The 14,754-nt window shown below is 44.7% G+C and overlaps 1 protein-coding gene across 1 annotated transcript; it reads right to left on the minus strand.

Annotated features, from left to right (window-relative positions):
• Positions 1-13,411: 13,411 nt before the first annotated feature.
• On the minus strand, positions 13,412-14,542 carry LOC307266889 (putative nuclease HARBI1; the record flags this gene model as incomplete). The annotated part of the gene is made up of 2 exons (XM_080049007.1): positions 13,412-14,302; positions 14,435-14,542. The coding sequence occupies 2 exons, from the start codon at positions 14,540-14,542 to the stop codon at positions 13,412-13,414; spliced, it is 999 nt and encodes a 332-aa protein (XP_079905133.1).
• Between the last annotated feature and the right edge of the window lie 212 nt (positions 14,543-14,754).

The raw sequence follows: 14,754 nt of genomic DNA on the forward strand, positions 1-14,754 counted from the left end.
GCTTTAAACATTAATTGAACGTTTTCCTATGTCGCTGTTATTGGTGTAACAATTAGCCTACTTCCAAATTATAATATTTTAGTATTATAGTTAAAGATACAACATTAGCCTCACAGAGCAGCTAGCATTTAGCTTTAACATTAACAGAACAGTATCAGTGTCTGTAGATTTGTTAGAACTGGAATCCACATCAGTCCCTTGAATAATTATTACACCGTCTGCTACTGCTTTTGTTTCTGACCTGGCTGCTTTTCCTGTTTCTGAACTGGCTGCTTTTTCTGGTATTTTTCGGTTTGGTTATGCAGAATTCAGTTGGGTCTTTATTTTTTACGATCTTTTTGAGAAAGTTGTCGTCCTTTGGTTCACTGTCGGGGTTTGCACACATTGTTCAGAACATGGGGACGCAGAAACAAAGAAAAGCCAAAAATCATCAACACCACATTTTCCTTTTAAGACGTCTAACTGCCCAGCAACGCAATACTCTACATGAGGTTCTTTGGTGTCTAAAACACTGGACACAAACACACAGACACACACAATCACCCACACAAACACACAGAGAGACACAGACAGATCATTTTGAGATTGCAGAGCCAAGCTTTAGTCGGAAAGAACAAAACAATCACAAGGTTTTACAGTAGCATTGTGAAACAGTCCGATCATAAGTTCAGTATAGCCGAAGCAACGAGTTCTGAGTGATAGGCTACTGTGTGCTTTTTGAAATATAATGGACAGGAAACAAACATCAGCAATTTACAGTATTCCTGTCTATTATATTGTACATTATACTGGAGATGTAATAGGCCTACTGCTGCATGTACCACGACTGCTTGCATAACTACACACTGTCAACAACAAATAAATACTATTCAGTTTCCAACACACCATAGTTTCACAGTCTGTTTTTCACACAGGGGCTGTCATGGACAGACTCACAGATCTAAATGTTAGCATAAAGCTAACGGTTAAGCTAGCGGACGCTAACTCTAGCTATATACTACTGTAACCAAGCGTTTTGGCCGCAGTGTTGCCAACTCTTCAGTAAGGAAAGTAGCTATTGGCTGTCCAAAAAGTCGCTAGAAGTCGCCAGATGACGTCATCGTCTAATTTGCATATTTGTAGATGACGTCATCGCATAATTTGCATATTTGTAGACAGGGGTTTTATACAGTAACATTTGAATAGATGAGGTTCTAGTGTTATGAACGTGACAATCGCATAAACAACCAACGTGGTAATGTTAAGTCTAGCAGTAATCATACATGCTCATGGTTTAAAAAAGCACTGCATAACATTTTGAATTGCACTACTCGTAGACTGTAGAAGAGGTGGGAAAAGCTGCTAACTGCAAATAGTGATGCTAACGGGACACGAGCGGAGAGGTGTATCTCCTGCTCTGACCGCAGCTGGGAGGGGCTGCTGCGCGAGGACCGGGCCGTCTGTCAGTGCTCTGTTACGGGGGACGGGCCGGGAGGCTCCCGCTGCTCGTTGAGAAGCGTTAAAAGTGATACTTGCTTCGGCGAAAAAGTCACCAATTACACCAGAAAAAAAAGCTAGATTTGTCGCTTGTCGCTGTTTTGAAAAAAAAGTCGCCAGGGGGGCTGAAAAGTCGCTAAATATAGCAACAAAATCGCTAAGTTGGCAACACTGTATTCCTTTAATGCAGTCTAATGTAAAAGAAACTTCCGGTATACGCCACACCCACTTCTTGTTGTGTATCCGGATACAGATACAGATAATTTTGTTGGTTGAACAGATACAGATAATGGTGTCTCCGCTCACCCCTAATTTACATAATCTATTTGTAATCACTTTAAGCTCGAGAAATAGTCAGTCAAAATTCACTCAACAAAACAATACAATACTCACTGTGAGGATGAACACACCACAGTTGACACCATCCTTCTGTCTCCATTGGTCTGGATATGACACAGACCATTCTTTCAGCATCCATACGGTTTCAAAAGCTCGGCTAAACACAAAAGAAAAGTGTAAACATATTCTGCGTAATTTTCCTTAACAAGTTTATTTATTTACTTGTTTATTTAGCAGGGACAATGCACAGCTCATTAGCAGTACCAGAGTTAGCTATAAGCTCATTTTCATCTGTAGTCCCTGGGCAGGAAACAGAGGATAACATCTCTGTCAAAAGGGAAACCTCACACTGAAGTATAAAAACATTAACACACAGTTTTACAACAGTAAAACACAACAACACAATACGAACAATAAAATCACAACATTAGGACACCACAACAACAACATCACAACAGTAAGACAACAGGACATCACAACATTAAGACAACAGACTATGCCTGATGGGTACATGCTTGGGTTAATTTCAGCCATGATTTCATCTTACATTTAAAACCAGCAAAGGTGTTCCACTCTCTTATCTCGCTTGGTACTGAGTTCCAAGACTTTGTGGCTCTAACTGAAAATACGGATGTGCCAAACTCAGTGGATCTGTGCTGTACTACACAGTCCCCTCTGTTGGACGTTCTAGTTCTCCTTCCATTGTCTGAGCGCAGTGACACAAACTCATTCAACGGAGGAGCGGCCAAATCGTGCATTATTTTATAAACTAAACATACATCAGCAAGAAACACAAACCTTTCAAAGGTCATGAGATTTTTTTCCTATTATAAAAGTACATGCATGCTGTTTTACTGATGTTGAGTGTCAGGCAGGACTTTGAGAGCCAATCAGAAACTTTGGGCATTGCTTCTGTTAATTTGGCGGCCAGCTCACATCTGTTCTTTCAATGTGCGAGGATGACCGTGTCATCTGCATACACTTGTGTGTCCACTTCTGGACATACAAGTGGCAGATCATTCACATATAAACTAAACAACAAAGGTCCTAAAATTCTAATCACACGTAGAGTATTGCGACGTGACCGTGATTCCAAATCTTCGGTCTTAGCCATCAGCTGTGTATTTTCAGACTGCAAACGAGCACGTCTGCTCGAGGGCGGTGATCCGGTTGCTGTGGTCAGACAGGGCTGTCTCCATGGCGGTTATCTTCAGGTTGAGCGAGTCGGAGGTCGACTTGACGGCATCTAAGGCAGCGCAAATGGGCCTCAAGGCTTCACTCACTACCATTTTCATGGTTGTAGTAAGGGTTGTTCTAAGGTCGGATAGCAGCACAGCGCTGAGCTTGTCGAGGTCTGGCGGCAGGGGATCAACTCCGCCATGACATTCCGACATCGTGGCTGCCTCTTTCTCCGGCGAATTCTGCCCTTTTCCCTTCTGGCTGCTGTGGCCCATCATCACCAAACAGTCAGTGGTCGCAACAACCAAGCAAAAAAACGGCTTTCGAGTAGTGTGTGGTGCTGACTGTGATATATAAAAAAGCAGTGAACGCTTGGGAGCCCCGGCGCAACACGTCCTTCTTCTACACATGCTGAACCGGAAGCCCCAAATGCAGACTTTTAAAGAAAAAAAGGCAACAAGGCAAGGCACAGGGAACACGGGAAAAACCCAGGACAAGACTCACCAACAGGTACACAACAAACCATAATGCAAGGACAAAGAACAAAGGACAAGGGGTATATATACTAGACACAACGAGACACAGGTGTAACACATCAGGGCGGGGCCAGTAATCAAACAGGAGGGAAACTTGACAGGACATGGGGAGAAACAAGACAGACATACCAAACTAAAACAGGAAACACAGGGACACCACCAAGACAAGACAGAGACAGAAAATAGAACAAAATAAATCCAAAACAACAATTTAAGCAGGCAAACCTTTGTGAACTGCAAGTATCCCATATATTGTTCCCTTTTTGGTAACAAGTTTCTCCTCCAATATGTAGATCAGGTGGCGTAGGACCTGCACAGTAGGGACACATCCCTCTGGAGTGAGCCTTTAAGGGACAATTGGTGCAGTGTTCTGTAGCTCCTCTGGGAGTGTGGGAGGAATTATTTTTGTACGCCACATGTACTCAACCATCTTTTTGATTTGAACTGAACTGATGTGTTCTTGCCTTTTACGCCCCTTGGATGGCTCCATGGCTTCGCCGTATAAATTGTCATCTGTGTCACTGCTGCTGCAGCCCATATCTTTTTCACTCTCTTGTAACAGATGCCGTCTTTCCTGATAGGTCCAGCACATTGACAAAAGGATGTAAACATACACGTTTGTACATCTGCAGCAACAAGTCCATTTTCCGGTTCTGGTGTCCAATGTGACTCTTGTCCTGCCAAAAGTACACCATCCGTCTAGTTTACCTGTGTATACTGAGAAGTTGACTATTAGACTATTAGACCAGAGTAGCTGTGTTCATCGTAACATACTGGAAATACACCAACAGTTCCCTCTTGTTTGGCCTTGTCATTTAACTTTGTGCATTCGTCTCTGGCTGATCCAGAAATCAAACCCTTGTCGAACATCTCCCGAATGGAAGGAGTCTTGAGCAATGGAGGTGGTTCATGGGGCTTGAAGTATTTCACCCTTTCAAGGTGGAAACATTCCCTGCCTGTAGCCATTGTCATAAATTCTCTGCAGCCCGCTACTCCACAATCTATAACTTGATTGCTAAAGGACTTGCAGATATTTACAATTGAACGTGGTCCTGATTTGTCCTTTGCAGTAATTAAAATGCCTTTTGCGTTGTCTACCATGAAGATTGGTTCTGAGAATTTAGCATGTTTTTCTAGTTTGTGCTTTCTTAAAGTAGCCGATGTGGAAAAGCACACTTTACATGAGGGACATGGAAATGATTTTGTCTTCTGTTTAACAGAATCCACAGCTTTCTCCTTTATACATGTTTCTGGAGAAAAGGGGGTGAAGTTTATGGGCTGGTTTCCATTCAAAAAAGTGGTAGTTAGAAAGATAGAAGAATCTGCTGAGATAGGATGAGTTGAGGTGGATAAATCTGACTTTATTTAAGACAAAGAACTCAAGCCTGCATCAGACCAGGTCGGCCAACCTAGTTTCTCCAATTCCATATCACACCTCCCTTCTCTGCATGTGTGTGTCCTTTTTAAACCCCAAAATGTGGTGTCCTGGTTGGTCAGTCTTTCTCTCTAAGATCTTCCCTTAATCATCCTGATTGGTGAATTCTGGACACGGCCTACTTTTCCAACACCTTTGTCATACTATGTTTAAAGCTTCATCTCACTGACCTGTAAGGCATGTCGCCAGGATGTCTGGCCCTGCTCCTTGCAGAAATAATGCTGGACAGCTCACTTAAATTAACCATTAGTTATTTATGCTTTTCTGCGATTGTGTAAATACAATCCTGATGTGTCTCTAATTTTGACTTGTAAAAGGATGCATTCCTGTGCGTCGAAAGCCCCTGACTCTTGCATGACTGGGGTCTTGCTGAAAGATAGGGACTTTTAACCTAAACAATCTACATTTCCTGACTCCAAATCATAGATAGTAAATAATATGGATGCAGCATCCGGGCTGACCTCAGTTATTCAAACGGTATCCAATAATCCTGGTTTGTGCGCGTCGCCATTTTGTGAGATTTTTACTGTGCCTCACGTCGGGGGGAGGGAGATAGCTGACGTATACCTCCGAGGCAAAGTGAAGAACAACGGGCGGAGAGCTGTCACTCAAGAGATCGCGCCAATACATTTTAACTTCCAAAAGAATAAAAATTAGCGTGGTCCCAAAAAATTCACCCCCCTTCAGTGTTGTCATTGGGATATGACCTAAACATACAGACTAGAATGTTTTTTTAATCCAAGCCTGAAATAGGTTTAATAATGCTGTGAAAACGGCATGTTTAACATTGGAGTCAATCAGAAATGGCTGTCTTCTGCCTCCAGCCCCCAGTGGCACTTCCGGGTTACTACAGTTGTGGTCACTTCCTTATTGGATGCCGGTAAAAATCACTGAGGTTGGTGCTTGCTCCAACTGCACACCAGAGGTGGGTCGTAACGCGCTACATTTACTCCGTTACAAATACTTGAGTAACTTTTTGAATAAATTGTAATTTTAGGAGTAGTTTTATTGCAACATACTTTTACTTTTACTTGAGTAAATATTTGAAGAAAGAACGGTACTTTTACGCCGTTCCATTTGGCTACGTGACGGTCGTTACCTTATTTTTTTATATATTTTATTTATTACATGCGAGAGCTATTTCTCTCATGATTTCTCTCCCCGGGGACGTCTTCAGCCAACATCTCTATCACGTGACTATTTCAACCAATAAAAACCACATTACAAAAGCTTGCCAATCAAATGCAGCCACTTCAGTCACATGACAAGTGTTGTCATGTTGTCATGTTGTCATAGGGCTCAACCATGGGCTCAACAATGTCCGCGGACTTTTTTAAAGGCTGCGGTTCTGCACCGATGTTGTGTCCGTGGCCGTGCCATGTAGGTTAAACGCATATAACACAGACTCCCACACACTCGCAATTACAGAGAAACTGTTCTTTTTTGACACATGTCCTGTTCTCCCTGTAGCCTACCCACTTCGCATGCCCCAGTCTGGCTGTGTGAGAGTCTGAGAGTGGTCTCTTTGTTCAGCCACTATACGTTAAGTGAGTGTGCCAGCAGGTTTTGATGTGTAACGAAGTTTAATTTTGTGTTTTATATTTTTGGGGCTAAACACAACCTAGATAATTTTCTCAGGGCCAGTGACATATTGTAGGAATTTGTTTTAAAATGTGTATGTGCAAAACAATTGCAACAGTGTTATAAGTGTATTGGTTTTAATTAATATAATTTTTGACAAGCCTAATTTATTATCATTTTATTTGAAGGGTGATGTATTTAATTTGGCAGATAATTAATGTATTATTGTTTGAGTTCAAGGGTTATTCATTTGATTTTTAAATACCTTATTTATTGTTTTATTTAAAATGATGTTATTTAACATATCTTTATTTGAACATTGCTGTTTTATATTATGTTCGTGTCTATTCTGTACCGTTTGTGTTGCTCTGTATATTTCAAAAATAAATCTGGAGTCATTCAGTAGGCCTACTTGTACTCTTGAGTACTTGAGTAGTCTTTTCACTGCATACTTTTTTACTCTTACTCGAGTAATAATTTTTATGAGTACTTTTACTTCTACTTGAGTAATTATAATCTTAAAGTAACTTACTTTTACTTGGGTAAATTTTTTGGCTACTCTGCCCACCTCTGCTGCACACACATGAGGAAGAGGCCTTTCGACTTATAGAGATATGTTATTCAGTATAATATTCTTACTTGATTAAACCATATTCCAGAATGTGTTATACCGTAATACACCACAGGGGACAAATAGATTACATTATATATGGCGCATAATTTTTTTTCATAATGTCATGTTATGGCTATTGGCTTATAAAAAAATCCAAGGTGTGAACACTTTGTAAAGAACATCTAATATTCAGTTAAATATTTGTCTGAACCAAAAATATTCCAAACTTCACCATTTTCTTTTTGCAATGCAAATACATACGTTTAACGCTTAAAGCTGGGGTATATGATTTCTGATTGGTCAAAGTTAACATGATTCTCTTCATGGGGGTTATCCTCTTGTTAGTAATTTTTGAAAACGCTTTGTAGATGTTTTTCGGGCTGAACAAGCAGATATAAATTATGATCACACATGATGGAGCTGCTGCACACTTGTTTATAACATATTTTTCTCATCTGGGCAACTTATCTACGGGTCTGTATTCAGAAACAGCAACATGTCAACATGTCTGTTGACGTGCAGGGGGAATACGTGCTCACATTTATTTATTTGGATCTTGATTAGCCACTACCAAGGCAGCAAATGCTCTATAAAGGGTCAACACATGCTAACATTACATCCTGATGTAAAACTAGTATGATATGATGGTGCTAATGTCCCAGCAAAGCAGACATACAGCCACAGCGTGTCTGATTTTTATTTTAGCATCATGAGTATATCAATATATTTTGCTGACTCAATGTCCCCGGCTAGCGCCAGTATTGTTTAAACTGATTAACGGAAGGAGTCATTGGTCAGCCTTCGTATTTGAGGTTAACAGTTAATTATAACCATGCAAAATATTGCATTATGCCTTATAAAATGGCCCGTCTTACAAAAAAGGATGCTAACAAACATTAGCCGTTTTGACCTGTTAGCTAGTGGGTTAGCTGCTGCCTTACAATAAATTACCACACGTTGCTTTTCATCATTGAAATTATTATGCCGACTAACATGGGAGTTTAAAAACATTAGAAACAAGACTTACAGTTCATAGTTTCCGTGGGGTTGAATCTTTGACGCCCCGTGTCCTAGTAGGTCTGTGTCCGTGTCCGTGTCCGTGTCCGTGACCATCGGAGATGATGAAGCAGCTCAGCTGTTTATTAAACCACCGCAGGCGCCAAGATTACATACAAAGTCAACGCACTAGCGCGTGGACCCGGGAATCGGCATCAAGCGGTGGCGTTTCACGCCCGGGTCATCGAGCGGCGAACATGTGGCGAACGCAGAAGATGAAAATATTGATTGCGTCGGCGCGATAGCCAATCAGCGTTGAGATTGCCCGGTGGTCTACAAGACGAGGTGGGCGTGTGGAGTGAGGACATTTGGCTTCCAATACATTCTGCCAATATGTGTATTTTGCATCTGTTTAGCTGTTGGTTGTACTTTAGCCAAGGTAGCGCCGGTTAGCATAGTGAAACTCATCCAGCTGTGTGCTGTTACTAAGGATAATATGAACCCAAACTTGACGGCAGTGTCCGTGTGGAATTCCAATATAGTACAGCGAAGCACCGGTGTTGTCCTCCGCCAGACCTGGCACACTTTCACTTTCAGGTAGGCTGATGTCTGCCTTTATTTTTGCAGCTGAGCACACACTGCTGTTGTTATTGTGTTTAGTATGTTGCTGAATTGCTGTTAAAGCTCACATATTATGCACTTTGCTGTCAATTTTATATGGTCTATGTAGTCCCTAATACTTATTTTTTTAGATGTTTGCTGAAAAACCCGTTCAGATCATTTATTGCAGCAAGCCTCTATACCCTGATTGTCCTCTAGTCTCAGGATGACCTATATTTGTGCGATCTGGCTGGCCCCTCCCACCTCTCTGCCGGGCTTTCTTTATATGTCCATGGGGCTCTCCCACCGTCTCTGCCGTGCTCTCGCGATACTAGAGAGACACTGCATGACTGCGAACACAGTGTTTACCCGGCCGGAGCTAAGCCATACTTTGAGAACAGTTTGACATGACCTGACATGATTAAAACCAGTGAAAACAGTATTTTCAAAGTTTGATTTCTACAGGAATATCTTCCCATCCTTTGTCATGTTAAAAACTAGTCATTTTCAGACTGCTGTGGGGAATATAAACAGCGTGTTATGAGCAAAACTTGGTGCTAAAACCGAAGCTACATGGGCGCTAACGCTAAAAATAAGACTCAAGACGATAAAATAAACTAAAAATACCACTAAAATTAGTGAAAAAAATATCTTCAAAGTTGACTTCCACACTATTAAGTTCCAATCCTTTGTCCTGTTAAAAACGAGGCATTTCCAGACTGGTGTGGGTAATAGAATTATGTTTTTATGAGCAAAAGCTGAATGCTTGTCCCAAAGCTAAATAGTTAAACACCAGTCAGGCAAAAATACCAATAAAAACATTTCTTTCAGTTTCACTGTTTGAAAAAACCCACAAGTAGCTTCCTATCCGTTGTGTTATTAAAAACGAGGCATAGACTGCTGTGGTTAAGATACATTAGTGGAGTATGAGCAAAAGCATTCTGTGTTGGTGTATGTAACATTCAGGCTGTAGGCTACTATGGGCATCTTGTCGCTCAGCGGGGAAAGCAACATGGCTGTCACTCGGAAAATTTTCCATCGGATCTCGGGGCCGTGGACCAATAAGAAATGGGGGGGTGGGGTTATCATAGACTACTGCTAATGTGGGGGGGAAGCATGGACATATAAAGAAAATATGGGGATGTGGCTGTGCCGAATATTACGCAAGAGTCGGCGAGAATTCTGACTCGAGTATATTGGGGGGGAGGGGTGGGGGTTTCAGAAAGGGGGAGAGTGAGAAAATGAGAGATTGTTATTTTTTTTTATATTTTGGCAGTCTCTGGGCACACCGTGGACCCATGGATATGTTGGAACACATTTAAAAAGTGCATTTAGCATAATATGTGACCTTTAATGTGTAATGTGTGTGTATTTGCGATCAGGGTGTGTCTTCATGCTGTTTTAATGATATTTGTGACATGACTGCCGCTGTACACAGTGTACCTACATCTGTATTTTTTGGCACAGCTGGACCATGTTGTTGTTGTTGCACTGTACGTGTGACGGGTCTGATCTCGGCGTCGGCGTCAGGAATATATGGCCCAATATGATCAAGCGGTGAGCCTCTTGCGTTCACGCGGCCAACCGCCGCCTTCGATGTGGCGGCCGCGGTTAATATGGCCCAATATGACCAAGCGGCGAGCCTCCTGCGTTCACGCGGCCAACCGCCGCAGGGGGCCATTTCGGTGTGTTACAAGCTTAAAGCAGTGATTTTCAACCAAGCCCCAACCTCAGCGATTTTTACCAGCATCCAATAAGGAAGTGACCACAACTGTAGTAACCGGAAGTGCCACTAGGGTGTGGTGTCAAGACCGAGCAGTTTTTCTTTGACTCACTTGTTAGACAGGCCGTTTTCAAAGTCTTATTAAACCTATTTACAGCCTGGGCCACAAAACCATGTTAGTCTGTATGTTTAGGTCATATCTCCATGACAACACTGAAGGGGGTGAATTTTTTAGGACCACGATAGTTTTTATTTTATCGGAGGTTAAAATGTATTTGCGCGAGCTCTTGAGTGACAGCTCTCCGCCCGTTCTCCCTCACTTTGCCTTGGAGTTACGTCAGCTATCTCCCTCCCCCTCACAAAATGGCGACGCGCACAAACCAGGAGTATTGGATGCTGTGTGAATAACTCAGCCCGGATGCTACATCCATATTATTTACTATCTATGTTTTCAACCAGTGTGCCGCGGCACACTAGTGTGCCGTGAGAGATCGTCAGGTGTGCCATGGGAAATTATTTAATATCACCTAATTAACCATTCTCGGGTGTCTTTGTGTGAGGAAATGGGAGCGGAACATAACGTCTTAATGGTCCGGTGGCTGTCGCGCGGCAAAGTGCTGGCCTGTGTGTATGAGCTGCGAGAGGAACTTAAAGTTTTTCTGACAAACGAGAGGTCCGATTACTCAAAGCTGCTTGCAAGTGATGATGGTGTGCAAAGCTGCAGGGCTCCAGGCTGCGACCAAATGCTCGCATTTTGCGACCATTTTTGAGACAGTGCGAGTAGGCCTACTATTTTGAACTAGGGGCACGCGCGCGACCAGGAAATTCGCCGACATATTTTTTAAATTATTATTATTACATCCATTATTAGTGCTTTGTGTTTGAGCGAGAGAGATAGAGCAGTCCGCGACTGATCAGTGAAACGATCAACAGCGCGGATTACGTGACCTACTCTCATCTCAGTGTCCCGCTGTCGTCACGTCTTAAACATGTTGCCAACTGGCGACTTTTTCCGCTATATTTGCCAACTTTCCGCCATAGCGCTAAGGCTAGTTAAAGACCAGATACACATCTTGCAACTTTGTTTTAATACCGCGCTCACCAGAGCTGAGTACTAGCAACGGCTGCTGTCTCCTCCTCCGCACCGCTGACAGCCCTCACTCACAAGGGCCGCGTTTCCCAGATTCGATCGTTCTTTGGGGCCAAAGAAGGGTCGAAAGAAGGGTTCGCCAAAGAAGGAGCGTTAAGATACGGGTGTTTCCCAGATGGCTTCTTAAGTGCCTTCTTTAGAGAGCCGTAAGATGAAGCAAAAGAAGCATCGAAAGACGTTCTTTAGTGGGAGCTGTCCACCAAGGTGGTGCTAAAACTGAATAAATCGATGCCAGGCAAATCGATCACCCACCTCTTTATCAGCGCATAAGTCACACACAGCGCCCCGTGGTCCCCCCGCACAGGTTCAATTAGTTTAAGTATGTAGCGTTTGTATGTGTGTGGGTGCGGGTGTGAGTGTGTGTGTGTGTGCCAACAGGTGTATCCAAGTAGTAATCAGGCCCATTAGCGCATATAGTATACCCCCGTGGATATAGGCACACATATGTGAGAATGGAAGGAACCGGCGTCAAAAGAAGCAAGCGGGCACCGGCGTTTACCGCAGAGGAGATGGGCGTCTTGGTGGACGAGGTCTGGCAGCACCAGGATATTTTATTCGGGGGAACAAAGGGCAAAAAAAATATCACCGTCAAGAACCATGTTTGGCAGGCCATAGCCCAAAAGATGTCCCCCTCCAGCCCATGTGGTCTGCGTGACTGGGGCGCTATCAGAAAGAAGTGGCAGGAGTTCCAGAGCCAAACTAAGAGGAAGAGTGCCGAGGTGAGGAGCGAAGCCATGGGCACGGGTGGTGGAGCACCGGGTGGGACGACCCTCACTCCCGACGAGGAGAAAGTCCTCTCAATTATCGGGAAGACGGCCTCTGAAGGCATTAGTGGGGGCATCAATGTGCTGGGGGACGAGGGGCTCTCATTAAGTGAGGATGAAGAGGAGCCATCCGGGAGCAGAGCAGGGACGTGCACGCCACCAGGAGAGGACGACCCCCAACAACCGTGGCCTGTCCCTGCGCGCCAACCAGCAGGGCCCGGTGTCCGTATGCGTGGAGGCTCAAGATGGCGGCCCGCAATAACAACCTGCACCTGCAGTGAGACGCTGGTGCGCCTGGAGAGGGGGAAGCTGGAGATGCTGCGGGGGATGGAGGGCCACCTCCAAAGACAAACTGCCCTGCAGGAAGAGAGGTTGGAGCTGCACCGGAGACAGCTGGCGCTTGCGGAGGCCCAGTTCAACCGTCCCTCCATCTCGGTGCCAATCATCTTTCCCCAGGATTCAGGTATGGGTATTTCAATGTTTTATCTGCATTACCCAATGTATCCCGTTCAATTTCACTAATCAATCTCCCTTCATTGCAGGTGATGCAGAGGCCCAGTAAATGCAGCGCGGAGCCCCCCCCCCCCATATGGTTTCAATAAACTACTTTGGTTTCCTTTTCAACCATGTATTGTGTGGATCATTTTGCATTGAAATGAGGGTGTCAAATAGCAACAAAAAGTCCCAGGCAATTTGTAATTTATCTAAGCGTAGGTTCATGACGTGTGCGTATTGTGCGCCCTTTCAGCACAGCATGTTTTGCACTAATTTCCCACTTGTTACATGGTCACCTCAGAAACGTGGACACTATACTCCCACATACTGTATGCAACAATATTTCCTTAACAGTCCAGTGCCATACTTTCAGGTAAAGCACCCGGACACTGAAGCAATTAATCATAGTGTGCAGGACGTTACATGTAGCCTACATCTGCTGGTTCTGTTTATTTATTTCAGCCTTCAGGCCTGACAGTTGTTATGGGTGGTGTGGTGGTTGTGGGTTTATGGTTGTGGGTTTATTAGTGATCAGTGCTTGGCGACTTGTGGTGAAGGGGTAGGGGCTGGGGTTGTTGGACCTCAGAAGAGGTGGATAAGTTCCTGTCTGGTCTGGGCTCCGGCCTGATGGAGTACTGCTCGCACATGGCGGGGTTCGGGGCTTCGTCCTCTGACTGTTCCTCTTCGTCAGCAACAGGAGGCGGCTCATCTGCGCCAACGCGCACTGCAATGTTGTGCAGCATGGCGGTGACAACAATCACTCGGCAACACTTGATTGGTGACAAGCGCAGCCCCCCCGACGAACGATGATTGCACCTGAAGTGGGACTTCCAAATGCCAAACACCCGTTCGATCTTCGTCCTGGTGCATGTGTGGGCCTCATTAAATCTCTCCTCCTGTGGTGTTGCTGGGTTGGTTACCGGCGTCACAAGGTAACTCCGGAGAGGGTAGCCACTGTCCCCTAGGAGGATGCTTCGACCAAACACTCCTCTGCCATCCTTCTGCCCCACAGCTGAATTGGCCCACATGAAGCTGTCGTGTGTGCTGCCTGGCCACCTGGCGACGATGTCCGTTATGAGGCCATTGTGATCCACCACCACCTGCGTGTTGATGGCCGCGTAGTGCTTGCGACCAATCCAGCACGGATCCACCAGGGAGGGATTGTGGATTGGAATAAGGGTGCCATCCACCAGACCGATCGCCCGGGGGATCCCAGCCACTGCGTGGAACCCTTGGTGGACCATGCGGACCTCGTCCCGTGTGGTGGCCATCTTGATATGGGTCCGGGCATGGCGCAGGAGAATTGGTGTCACAGCTGCCACACTCCGTGACACCGATGCCTTGCTGAGGCCGGTGCCGTCCCCCACCACCTCCAGGAAGCTCCCCACTGCGTAAAAACGCAGCGCAGCCAGGAGCTGCATCTCCGGGTTGAGGGCAAAATTGCAGCGGGTTGCTCTCTGGATGTGTGGAGACACCAGAGTTATCAGTCGTCGGATCTCCGCACGGGGCAGCCGGTACTTTGCCTGGACGGCCCGGTCTGACAGCACGTCCAGTGGGGAGAAGTTCTGACGCACGTAGGCATTAATGTAAACCGTCTGGCTTCGCGCACGGCGACGCGGTTGGTTGGCACCGATAATTTGCTGTATTGCAGCCATGGTTTCTCACACGCGCGGACTTTGGCAACGCCTTTATATAGAGTAGCAGGTGGATCTGCTCTCAATGAGGTTCAGCTGAATTCAATTCAATCTGTTTCCTTGATATCTGTGACATGCCACAGGGTTGTTGAAGTTTTTTTATGTGTAGTAAAATAAACTCTTGTGTGTGGAAAACGTAAACCTGTAATTCATTAAAAAATTAAAAATTCTCT

The sequence above is a fragment of the Ammodytes marinus genome (genome assembly GCF_949987685.1).
Source record: "Ammodytes marinus genome assembly, chromosome: 20".
In the NCBI taxonomy this organism is placed as follows: domain Eukaryota; kingdom Metazoa; phylum Chordata; class Actinopteri; order Uranoscopiformes; family Ammodytidae; genus Ammodytes; species Ammodytes marinus.